Source organism: Marmota monax, unplaced genomic scaffold (assembly GCF_021218885.2).
Source record: "Marmota monax isolate L192 unplaced genomic scaffold, Marmota_monax_Labrador192_F-V1.1 WCK01_AAM20220418_F8-fsc00037, whole genome shotgun sequence".
NCBI lineage: Eukaryota > Metazoa > Chordata > Mammalia > Rodentia > Sciuridae > Marmota > Marmota monax.
In genome coordinates, this window is record NW_026693245.1 from 7,697,149 (window position 1) to 7,710,783 (window position 13,635).

Sequence of the window (13,635 nt, forward strand, 5' to 3'; positions counted from 1 at the left end):
CTAAAGATATTTTCAACCTTTCTCAATTCAGAGTGTTCAGTTTTCTCTAGGTTATTCTCCATGATATATCATTATATTATCCTGAGACTTTAGATTCCATTCCTCTGGTTTAAAAAGAAAAAAAAAGTGAATATTTGTGTATTCTATAGTTTAAAAACCCCTCTTATCAACAAATTCCTCAGCAGACACAGTCAAGAAATTTGTTCTGGGCAGAATTCACTTTTGTTTTTTAGACCAAAGAGCAAGATGCCCAATTTCTCTCTCTCCACTAACCTCGTCCTGCTCTCTGGAGGATTTCTTGGCCCTTTGAGTTTTGACAATTTAAGTGTCTTTTAAAAATTATGTCAAAGCTGAAAGAATGCTAAAGTTAATGATCCAATAAAGTTTGGATTCCCTTTCTTCCTGGAAAAAAGGCAGGCATTCTTGCCTTGCTGAAATTGGATGGACATGCCCTTCTTACGATATGTTTTCATTTCATAAGAAACCAGCTCTTAAGGTAGATCCTCTTTTTAATTCTTCAAAAATCTTCCAACATTTCATTCTTAATTGACTTTTTAGTGTCAAAACATTATCAAATAAAGAAATAATTTAAAATGAAGCTCAACATAATTCAGCCACATTAACAAAGTACATAGTGATGTTACATGTTATTTCCAGTTTATGTACAAAAGCATAGTTTTCCATGGCTTAACTTAAAAAATAAATGTAAGTTTAATTTTTTCACTTTCTTCAATAGAAAAATATATACATTTTCTAATCTATAATCATTTCAATTGAGATTCCATAATTCATTAAATAACCTCCCTTGCTGTAGGACGCCGAGGTTGCTTTTGAGTTTTAACTATTATACAAAATGTTGCAAGGAATTGCCTTCTGGATATAGTTTCTTTTAAATGACTTGTTTATAATAAATGGCTATTGGCATCACGACCAGGTCTATGAGTATTTTGGTAATTTTTGGTTTATATGAATAATTGTTTTCCAAGAAAAGGGACAGTAACAATCACAATGGCACCAGTAGTACATGTACATCTCAATGCCACTACTATCTTCTCAGCATTGGGTCTTATCATAAAGAAATGAATTTTGGTAAATTTAAGTATAAAACTAACTTTTTTGTTTATTCCCTCATAAAAATGAATTTTTGGTAAAGCTGAACCTGCTCCATCAATTTATTTGCCACTTTTTCTGTTTATGAATTATCTTTGTGGACTTAACATAATTTATATTAGATTCTCAATGATATCTGTAAATGTGATTGAATTCTCTAAGTAGGACAGCCACAAATTGTTATCTTAATGTTTTATGCAAATATTTCTCAATGGCATTGTTTCTTCTTATGTTGAGCTTGTTAATTTTAGATTTCCAGTGACTTGGTTTTATATGCTCAAGTCCCCAGATCCCTTGCTTTGTGACTCGTTCCCTACAGGCTCCCCCAGCTATTTTCCTCCCTTCTCTCTCACTCAATCATCCACAGGCATGTGTGGCTTTCTGACTTCTCATTTTTTCTAGCTACCATTTCCACAACTGATGCTTGTTTGTTTATTTTAGTATCTTCCTTCCACCTCCTTTATTCTTCACTTACATATACATCCAGGTATTCCTCAAAAAAGAACCCTGAGCCTGGGTTGTATGTTCAAAGATGCCAGCAATGCCCATTTGGAATGCTAGCACACAACAGTTTCTGTGGGTCCACTGGTACCTAAAGTCAGCCTGCTTGACTCTCTGCTGCCTCTCCCTCACCTCATCCCCCCCGCCATCGTTAATTTGTTTCTCTAACATCTTGCCCTCCTTCTTTCACTACAATGAACATAAGGACCCAACCAACAACCATCTACTCCTTCTTTGCTCTCTGCTGTATCTTCATGCTTCTCATATCCAATGCAGCCCTACCTTGATCATTACAGAGCCCTTTCACTGAACTGTATGGAACCTCCCCTATGTTAAGGAAAGCGTTCTACATGCTCCAACATTTTCTTGCACACTTTTTCTTTTTCCACTAACCAACAGAGCCTTTCCTTATCAGTACCTCCCAGCATAAGCCCTGCTTCCTAATAATACTTTGAGATCACTTCACTACCACAGTCAATAACTTTCCACCTGAAGTACGGCATCTGCTTGCGTATGGGTGTTCATCTTTCCATCCTCTAATACTTGGAGAATATGTTCATCTATCTGATTGAATTCAGTATTCAACTTACCATTGTAAACCATGCCCTACCTTCTTCTAAAATTAAGGCAACATTCTCCATATTAAATCCACAGCTAACCTCTAAGTCAGTTTTCAGATCTCTAAAATCATCAGCTCTAATTCACATCAGTCATGTCTAATTTACTGGTATAAAGTTATAGATTCAAATTAAATTTTCTATATTGATGAGATCATGCCTGGTGTGTTGGTTAGAATCTCTACTATAATGTTGAGTAGACGTGATAAGAACAGACATCAGTGTCTTATGATCTGAGGAAGAGTCATCTTTCACCATAAATGTGGCAATAGCTGTGAGAATTTTCACAAATGTCCTTTAACAGTTGGGTAGACTTTGATATTATGATTTTTGTTATTCCTATGGGCTGGGGGTCAAACCCAGGGCCTTGCACATGCTAGGCAAGCACTCCACCACGGAACTACAAACCTAGCTCCAGATTGCTTTTTTAACATAAAAAGTAACTGCATTCCTAGGATAGATGTCACTTGGTTTCAATAAATTATCCTACTAATATATTATTGCTAGATTTGATTTGCGAGTAGTTGTTTATCATCTCTGCATCTGTGTTCAAGAGGGTTATTGGCAGGGAATTTTCTTGTAATGCCTTTGTCTGGTTTTGGTATCCAGTTAAATTCAGTTTTATAAAAGGAGCTGGAAAGTTTTCTGGAAGATATCAAGGAGAATTGACATTGTGTTTTCCTTTAAATGTTTGGTAGGATTCACTAGTGAAGCCAATTACACTTCAAGTTTTCTCTTCTTAACTATAATTTCAATTACATTGATAAATCTTGAGATTGAAAGATTTTTCTTTCAAAGATTTGTCCATTTCAGATATGTTGTCAAATTCATTGGCAAAAAGTTGGTCATAACATTCCTTACCATCTTCTTAATATTTATGAAATCTGTACTGATGCCGTCTCTCTCATTCCTGATATTGGTAATTTGTGTCTTCTTTGGTTTTTCCTGATCACTATGGCTAGAGTTTTATCAATTTTATTGACCTTCTCAAAAAAACCAATTGCTTTTCCATATTAAAGATTTCCATTTTGGCCTTATTATTTCATTTCTTCTGCTTACTTTGGTTGTAATCTATTCTTCTCTTTTAGTTTTTTTATGTAGAGCTAGGAACACTAATTTGAACCTCTCCTTTTCTAATATGGGCAGTTGAGTTCTATAAATCCTCCCCCACCAAAATACTGCTTTGAGAGACAAACCACAGATTGATATGTTGTGTAGTTGTGCTGTGATAAATACTTTATAGTTTCTCTTTTGATTTTTTTCTTTGATCCATACATTACTTAGAAGTTATTCAGTTACCATATCAAGAGAAAAATTTTCAAGGTCTTCTTGTTATTGATTTCAAATTCCATTCCACTACAATCTGCAAACATGTTTAGTACGAGTTGAGTCCGTCTGAATTTATTGAGATTTGTTTTATGTCCTAGATGATGGTCTAATTTGGTAAATGTTCCATTTGCACTTGAGAAGAATGCCTTCTGCTGTTGGGTGGAGTGTTCTATGTTAGTCAAGTTGGCTGATAGTGTTGTTCAAATCTACTCTGTCTTGGCTGATTTTCCTCTTGCATGTTTTATTATTTGATGAAAGAGTGAAAACTCTTATTATAATTTTTTCTAATTTCCTTTGTAGTTCTGTCATGTTGTACTTCATATATTTTGAAGCTCTGTTATTAGGTACATAAATGTTTGGCATTGTTATGTCCTCTTGAATTAAATGACCCCTTCATCATCATGAAATGAACTTTGTTATTCTCAGCATTAGTCTTTACTCTGAAAAGTACATTATCTCATATTAATATAACCACTGCAACTTCCATCACACTTCTAGTATGATCCTGTCTTTTCCCATTCTTTCCTTTTAACCTATTTGTGTCTATGTTTAAAGATTCTTTCCTAAAGTGGACATTTGGTGGAATTGCTTTTTTTAAAAAATCAAATCATATCAAATCAGTCATTTATATTTAACTTGATTGTTAATGGTTATCAACACTTGATTGGTAATTCAGTGTCACTTTGCCACTTGTTTCCTATTTGTCCCATCTATTCTTGCTCCCTTGTTTTCTTCTTTTTCTGCCTTCCTTTGAATTGGTTGTTTTTGGTAAATACATATTATCTTATTTAAGATGTTGAGAGCCACAGCCGAAGGGGCCCCAGCAAACTTCCAGCTGCCAGCAAACTTCCAGCTGCCGGCTGATGATTGGCTCACAGCGGCCCCAGCAACATCTAGCTGATTGGCTCCTCTGCGGTGATGCTCATTGGGCTGTTTCCCTGCCCTTTCAGACCACGGAGCTGCTCATTGGGGGACTTTTTTGGCTCCGCCCATGTGACCCAGCCAATCGGCCTCAAGAGCAGGAGGATTGTGGGAGGTGGGGAGAAGCTTGTGTGGGAGAATCAGGCTTGTGGAAAGCTGGTGGTGGCAGTTGAGGCTCTGAGGATTTTTCCTGAGAGGCTGTTTTGTTTGGCGTGTGTGGTTCTAAAAATAAAGTTAGTTTCTTTTGACAAGTGGCTCCTGATTGTGCCCAGCCAGACTGCGGCATTTGTGAGCAGGCACAGTGGCACAGGCCTGTAATCCCAGAAATGCAGGAGGATCGCAAGTTCAAAGGCAGCCTCAGTAACTTAGTGAGGCCCAAAGCAACTTAATGAGATTGAATAAATGAATTGTAAAAAACGGGCTGGGGATGTCCTCTAACCTCCCCCACCAAAAAAAAAAAAAAAAGATATCACTGATTTTAGTGCTACTTTAGGATTTATATAGCACATCTTTAATCAGTCTGCCTTCAAGTGTTATTATACCACTTTATATACAGTATAGTAAGAACATTACAATATGCTGCATTTGTTTTTCCTCCTATGATATTTATGTTATTCTCATGCATTTTACTTTTACATATCTTATAAACCTCATAATACATGGTTATTTTTAAACAGTTATCTTCTAAAGATATTTAAGTAATATAAACTAAATCTTGATTGCCCCTGTAATTTTCATTTCTGGTACTCTTCATTGTTATATGTATCTTATATGGATACAGATTTATCCATATTTATATATAAATCTTTATGTATTTACATATCTTCTATGGATACAGATTCATATATGTATCTTATACACATATAGATTTATAACTGATATCATTTCTCATCTTTCTGGAGGTCTTCATTTATCATTTCTTATAATGTTGATCTGCTAGTAATACATTCTTTCAACTTTTGTATATATGGGGGAAAAAACAATTTTTTACTTTCCTTTTAAATATTTTTTCTAGGATACAGGGCGCCTCCCCACACTTTCACTACATTACTGATGCTGTTCCATTGTCTTCTCACTTGCACTGTTTCCAGTGAGAAATCTGATGTCATTTTCATCTTAGCGCTCATATATATAATACATTTTATCTGCTTTTTAGGATTTCTTTATGTATTCCTCAAAATTCCCAAAATAAAAATCAAAAGGACATTTCTGTATATATCCATTACATGTGTATGTGTGTATGTCTCCATGTCTTGCTCATTCTCATTCCCTCCCCCACCCCTCTCTCTCTCCTGGGGGTGGGTATTGATTTAAGGAATTAGTTCACATACAGGAGGCTGATAAGTCCAAAATCTGCGGCAGTCAGCTGGCAGGCTAGAGACTCAGAAAAGAGCCAGTGCAAAGTTCAAATCCAAAGGTCATCTGCTGTAGAATTCCCTCTTATTCTAGGGAGGTCAGTCTTTTATTCTGTTCAGGACTTCAACTACCTAGAGGTCACACCATAGTATAGAGGGCAATCTGCTTTACTCAAAGTCCAGAGAGTTAAGTACTAATCTCATCTAAAACAACATCATCATAGAAATATTCAGAATAATGTTAGACCACCTCTGTGGACACCATGGCCATGTTATATATAAAATTGACCATCATATTTTTTTTTTAACCACAGGCTTCAGGCAATTTTATTATGATGTATCTTGGTATGCTTTTGTTCACATTTCTTACATTTGGGGTTCCATGGGCTTCTTGGATCTGTGGGAGCATAGTTGTCTTCAGATTTGGCAATGTTTCAGCCATTATCTCTTCAATTTTTTTTCTGTCCTTCTCCCCACCCCTTTGGCTTCATGCACTCAAAGAGCTCACTGATGCTCTTCCCCCTCTCTTGGATAGATTCTACAATGCTAACACTCTTAAGTTCATCTAATCCTTTCTTTTCATCAATTGGTATTAATCTCATCTGACACACATTTTATCTTAGGTATTATTTATGAGTAGAAGTTTTATACAGGGTTTCCTTTTTTTAATACCTTTATTTGATTTATTTATTTTTTTATGTGATACTGGGATCGGACCCAGTGTCTCACTCATGCCAGGAAAGCGCTCTATCATTGAACCACAACCACATTTCTTAAATCTTCCATGTCTGAACCTTATGAACAGATATAATACAGTTATAATGTCTTTCTTTGTTAATTCTAATATCTGTGTCAGTTCTGGTAAGTTTTAAATGAATGCTTATCCTCCTCGTTATGAATTGTGTCTTTCTATCTCTTCCCGTGCCTGATAATCTTGAATTGAATGTCAGACACTGTGAATTTTACCTTGTTGCATGCTATTTCTCTAAATCTTATACAGATTTGTACTGGGATACATTAGCACCACCAGAAAATTACTTGAACCTTTTGGACTGGGTAATATGATCTGCTAGGTGAATCCAGAGCAGTACTCAGCTTAAGCCAATTCCTGAGGCAAGATTCTGTTGAGTATTCTACCTAGTTCCTCATGAATTATGACTTTTCCATTCTGTCTGGTGGTTATAGTCATAAGTTTCAGCCCCATGAGAAGACCAAGCACTATGTCCCCTAGTACTTTCAGGTATTTCTTTTCCTGCCCTTGAGTAGTTTCCTCATGTGCTTGCTTTGTCCACAAAATATTCAAAGGATACACACTGAAGATCTCTAGGGGTCTCTCTCTGTGCAACTCTATTTTGTCTAGTACGCTGTCTTATTAACTCTAGCTGCTTGATCTCCTTGATTCTCAGCTCCATCTTCTGAATGCAGGAAATACACTGAGTTCTACTTCAGCTCCCTCTGGAACAGTGTCACAGCCTGGAAGCTCACTCAAGGCAGTAAGCTGGGGCAATCATAGGGCTCAATACACTTGTTTCTTATTTCTCAGGGATGACTGTCCTTTGTTGCTTCACATTCACTTACTTGAAAACCGTTTTATATATTTCATACTTTTATTTTTCACTTTATTTTTTTTTCAGTTCTGACAGTTGAACCCAGGGATGCTCTGCCACTGAGCTGTATCCTGGGCCCTTTTTATTTATTGCTTTTATTTTTGAGACAGGGCCTAAGTTGCCCAGGCTAACCTCAACCCTCACAATCCTCCCAGCCTCAGCCTCTAGAGCGGCTGAGATTACAGGTTTGCATGACTGCACCTAGCTGTTTTTTTTTTTTTTTTTTAATATTATCTCTGTTGTTTCAGGTGTGAGGGTAAGCCAGCCCAGTTATCCCATTTTGACTAGAACCAGAATCCTTACTCATTCTTGCATGCACCACCCTCTCCTGAGCATCTTCTGTCTTTACTTCTCACCAGGCAACCACCTTTATGCCTCTGTCTACTAGCATGAACACATGATAACCTTTCCTTATAAAAATAAATTCTTTTAACATTGCTTTCTCTCTCTTTTTAAATTTTTTTTTTTGTCTCTCTTCTTGAAAGAAGAGTCTATATGCAATCTTAGCCAAAGGACCAAGGAATGAAAATGATAGTTTATAGCTCATTCCCTTTACTTACTCATTATCCCCTCATTCCTGAGGTTGGTTTCTATCCCCAACAATCTACTGAAACTGTTCTACTGAAGGCAGAATTAGACAGGCTGTAAGTATAGATAGGTAAATCAAGTCAGGTCAGATCAAGGAAGCCAATTTAAGTCTGGGAAGTTGGAGACTATCCCCTGGGGATTGAAATGCCTCCAGAGCTCTTCCTCCACCCTTATCAAGATAACCTGCCCTGCTCCAACCTGTTGCTAAGGTAACCTGTCCCAGGAATTCTCCCTCCCTACAGGAAGTTATAAAAGTTGTTAATTATGTGTCCTGGGTTGTTCCATCTGGCCCTTCCTCCTATCCATCTGCTTCTCACCCTTTGGCCATCCCACCTGAGCATCTCCTGGGCCTAGTCAAGTATACAGGAAGGAGAAAGATAAGGGAAAGAGAGCAGGAGACAAAGGAAGCCTAGGACATTTAAAAAAAAAAAAAAAAAAAAAGGCAGAACACCCTCACTTCTTGAGATACCAGAATACCACCTATGGCCCCCTTCTCCCTCCTGAGAAAAGTTTATGTTACCCCTTTTTATTATTTTACTTATTTATTTTGGGGGGGTGCTGGGGATTCAATTCGGGGGCACTCGACCACTGAGCCACATTCCCAGCCCTGGTTTGTATTTTATTTAGAGACAGGATCTCACTGAGTCGCTTAGCACCTTGCTTTTTCCTGAGGCTGGCTTTGAACTCGGGATCCTCCTGTCTCAGCCTCCGGGATTACAGCTGTGAACCACTGTTACCCCTTTTTTAATAAACCCTGCTTTACATGCTTGCCTTGGCGTGCTTCTCTAATGTTATACTTCAACATGTGAGGAAGCAGGACTCGTCACTGATAATCGGCAATATCACTATCATTGGTCATTAATGATCATACCCTTCTCGTTCTTTAGACTTAGGTTTATATTGTTGGTTCTTTTTACTTCTTGACCATACTGAACTTACATGATACTGCACAAAACTGCCCGGCTTATAGATTCCTCATCAGATACATAAGATATAATAAGATACATAAGATGTAAGGGCAGGCATGTTTATCTGTTTTGATAACTGATCATGCTTAGTACCTAAATCAGGGCCAGTTGCACAGTATGCAGTCAATAAATACACAATAGGTGAATGAAATATAGTTGGTGCTTAGCAACCTTCTTGCCTGTCTGTCTCCATCCATTCTTTCTGTATGATCTCATCCAAATCCACAATTAAAATTGCCTCTTCAATCTGGATCTGTAGCTCTAAAATCTCCCTAGTCTATTTTTTTTTTAAAACCATTTGATCACTGTTGGATGTCATGCCGATACCTCAAAATTAGTAAACCCCAAACTAACCTCATTCTTTTTATCTTAAAACTATCTGTCATGTTTTCCCTACTTCTTTTTACAATTCACTCAAACACCAAGTTAGAAACTTGAGTCATAATCGATTCTTTTCCCTTTCTTTATATTACCCAATATAATTATCACATTTTACAGTATCAATAAAATTACATGTGACTCTTAACTCTCCATCTCAAGTAACTACTTTGCCTGCTGGATCACCTCTCGTGTCACAGGCCTCTCCCAGCAACTTCTCTAGTCTCTGGCCTTGGATCCCAACACTTCATACAATGCTGCATCTTGTGCATAAAGACCACTAACTTTTCTCTGAATCACCTATGCTTTTGATTCTCACACCCCTCTCCCTATTACTCAGATCTTCCCTATCATAAGAGGCCTTATTCAAATGTAATATTTGATTAGCCTTATTTGATCTCCTAGGTTAGAAATGATCACTTTTCACTTTCATTTTATACTGTCAAGTATAGCCCATATCATATTCTGGCTTAGCACAGAGCCTGGCATACAATAAACATTCAATAAATGTGAACCGTTTTATCACTAGAAACTTATCTTCCAAACCCAGTGTAAACTTCTTGATGGCAAGGACCTCCAAAGAGGCCTCCAAAAAGGCACTCTGCCAAGTTCAGAATAATTGCAACTCATAGAAGTTTGATATCCAAAACGTTAGCCAACTTAATATCTAACTCACCAGAAAGTCAACTAGCACACAATGTTATGATTGGTTCCAGCAAAAGGAAAACATTATTTTTAAAAATAAAAACAAATATAAAACACATATTATACTTTATGAGTACATTATAAAAATATTTACAGATAATTATTTCACATTATAATAGAAGAGCAAAACAATTAGCAGTAGGGCTAGATGACATCTCAGATAAAGAGAAGTATACTTTGTGTTACTCTTACACATATATTGGAGGTTACTTGGCTTGGAAACAATTATTAAGCTAATAAAGTTTGTATACGTTTGAGGCACATTACTCAAAAGCTATCCACAGTTTCATAAAACCAGCAAGTACATACTCAGATCAGATCCTAAGCCTTAGATACCATGAAATGTCATTGGAAAATCTCTCCTGGCATGTGACTGTCATTAACTGTGTAACAATGGCCATATCACTACCCTCTTGTATCTTAAGACGATAAGAGTTAAAAACTGGATATGAAGATTCTTTTCTGTCACAGAAGATGGCTAGGAAGCTCACAGATGATACTTTATGTAAAAATACCATGCAGATTCAATTTACTATCATTTGTTTATTCACTTAACAAATATCTGTATCTATGCCTAAATCTTGTGACCGTGGATATAGAACACCAAGTAAAATGCTCTATCTGCCCTTAGGAGCCTGCAGCCCAGAATGGGGGAGTAGACATGGGAACAAAGCAGTATGACAGGTACTGAAAGGTAGAAATATGGACCACATCCAGTGGAGAGAGGAGGGGGAACTCTGTTCTGAGGGAAGAAGAAGGTGGCTAGCCTGGTTCGGTGCACCGAGGTTGCTCTCCAGTTCTCTGCTCATTCTCTCTGTGGGCTCACAACTCATTACCAATCCCTCACTCTCTCCCTCACCCTCCAATCAAGCTGAGTCCGTTTCTTTATAACTCCAGTTTCATGTCTATTATTCCAAGATCTGAAAAGTTCTCAAAACCTGCACTTTTTTTTTTTTCTTAGCTGGTAGCAAAACCTGAACTGCACTGATGTCAGACTCTTGATTATCAATATTTTTCTGACTTGTTAGGACACTTGGGTCAACAATTTCATCATCCACCCACCACCAAAGCCAAGAATGAGTCATTCTCAGCTTCTTTTTTCACCCTCTAAACCCAACTGGTCACCGAGCCCTGTTGATTCTAGCCCTCAGATGTTGTATCCTATTTATCCCCTCCTCTCCATTCTTCCCACTCCTGCTGAGCTAAGGTCTCCAGCACATGCGTGGCACCATTTACAATCATCTCCTACCTCTGCCTCTCATCAGTGCTCTTCATAACTTATCCTCCACGTCATGGCCAGCTTGTCATGCAGTTTCCTTGCTTAAAACATCTGAATGTCTCTGCACTGTCTACAAGTAAAGCTTGCATTTCTGAGCATGGTATAAGAAGTTAGCCAGAAGGTGGCCACAGCCTCTCTTAGGATTCGCCCCCAGCACTCTATTAAACACACACAGCAGCCATGCAGGAAGCCATGGGGTTTCTGAGAGGTCCCACTTTGGTTTCTGCCTTCACACAAGCTTTTCCACTGCCCCAAAATCTTTTCTTCTCCACCTCCCACTCTTTTGTTCCTGCTCATCTCCCTGGCTTGCAAACTTTGGATCCAAAGAAGAAAGACTCTTCAAGCATCCTTCCCTTCCCCAGCCAGGCAGCACTGACCAGACCCACTCCATTGGAAGTTTCTAGACATGAATTTAGCATCTATGTGGCCAGCAGACTGGGTCTCTTGCAGTGCTAGAATCATTGCTCATCCCCAGAGTACATAGTAGGTTCTCAAAAATCCAGCTGAATGAACAGCAGCTCTTCAACTTTCACAGACAACTTGTCGCCCTATCCTTCCCTGTCAGCTCTAGATCTCCTCCCACAGCAGCTCTATTCTTTATCTCCTACAATTGTTCTTCCGTTTATCATCTCTAATTTATACCCTTCTTTCCTGTTCCTCTGTCAGAAGAGAAAGTGGAAGCATTTGGGGAGTGACAAAAGCTCTCAACTTTGACACTGATAACCTTTGGAGAGGGAGGGTTCTTTGTGGTGGGGGGCTCCCTGTGCGCTGCAGGGTGTGCAGAAGGCACTGGCCTCTACCCAGTAGCCCCTCTCCCAGTTGTGACAGCTAAACTGTGCCTGCACATCACCAACATCCTCTGAGAGGGAAATGACTGAGGAACTCTAGCCTAGACTGACTGTTCTGTAAGTCAGAAAACAACATGGGAACACTGATCAAAGGCCCCCTGCACTGCTTATCCTCCCGGTGAAAAATAGTTAAGGAGAGAACATTCAGACTCTGTTGCTGGGCTGCGTAGGGAGTACATGACCAACAAAAGTAGGACAGAGCAATGATTCAGGGGAGGACAGCCCTGCGAGGGCCTGAGATGAATTCACTCCATAAGAAGACCAGAGTTCCAGTCTTCAGAATTAGTTTGGATTAATATTTTACTGAGCCTGATTTATTCTGCACCACTGAAATGCTCAGCAAGAGGGATACAGAACGCAGTGATGCAATCCTATTAAGCCCTCTTCATATCTTTTTTGGAAAAGAGGTAAGAGTTTTTAACATGGAAATAAATACACTGACAGAAGTTTTGAACTAGAATGGAAGTGGGGACAAGCTGGAAAGGCCAGGATAGGAAGGAGAGAGGGCCTGATACCTGGCACAGAACCTACCTGTGGTTGATACGACGTTCTCGGGACTTTCACTGCAGAGTTTTGACAACAGACTAGTCTTGCCGGAACCGGTGAGGCCTATGCAAACCAGGTCATATTCCGGTCGTGCAGGTGGTGGTCCCTTGCAGCAAAGTGCTCTAAAACACTGCCGAGAAAGAAGAGGAAGTGTGGTTCTTTAAACAAGAACATGGAAACAAGACTTAGTAACATTTAAAGATGTCTGCGCAGGTGTTAACAAATAGATGAACATCCTATTAATTATAAAGAGGAAATAGTAACTTAAGAGCAAAGCAACCCAGATGACACCACCTCAACTGGATGGTCAAGGTTACCACCCCACCATGAGAGGTGTCTAGCCCACAGCATCCTTTCCTGTGATGGCAGGTGCTCTGCAGTGGGCATGATGTCATCATGCACCATTTGAACCAAAATACACAACCTGCACCCAACCTGAGGAAACCAGAGAAAGCCAATCTGAGGGATGTTCTACCAGACAACTGTCCCGTTTCCTAAAGTATCAATGTCTTAAAAGTCAAAGACAGACTAAGGAACCATTCTAGGTTAAAGAAGACTATAAAAACAATATGAAATGCATCTGAGATTAGATCTTGAATCAGGAGGAAAAAAAGTGCCATAAATGACATTATTGGGACAATAATGAAGACTGAATATAGACTACATATTAGATAACAGTGTTGCATAAGGTTAAATTTCCTGAATTAAATAACTGTACTGTGGTTATGTAAGGAAAATCATTGTTCTGAGGAAACACACACGTAAGTACTTAGAGGTAAAGGATCTTGATGTCTGCAATTAACAGGCTCAGAGAAATTCCAAATCTCTTCTCTCCATCTCCATCAGGGGAGGAGTGTAATAAAGCAAACATGGTAAAATGTTA

At 38.6% G+C, this 13,635-nt stretch overlaps 1 protein-coding gene across 1 annotated transcript in view; it reads right to left on the bottom strand.

Moving 5' to 3' along the window:
* Arl15 (ADP ribosylation factor like GTPase 15) overlaps nucleotides 1–13,635 on the bottom strand; it is a 389,889-nt gene that overhangs the window by 241,385 nt on the left and 134,869 nt on the right. Inside the window, exon 2 of the mRNA XM_046456278.2 lies at nucleotides 12,738–12,882. Within this exon, the coding sequence (XP_046312234.1) occupies nucleotides 12,738–12,882 (145 nt within the window). The remainder of the gene's footprint in view (nucleotides 1–12,737; nucleotides 12,883–13,635) is intronic.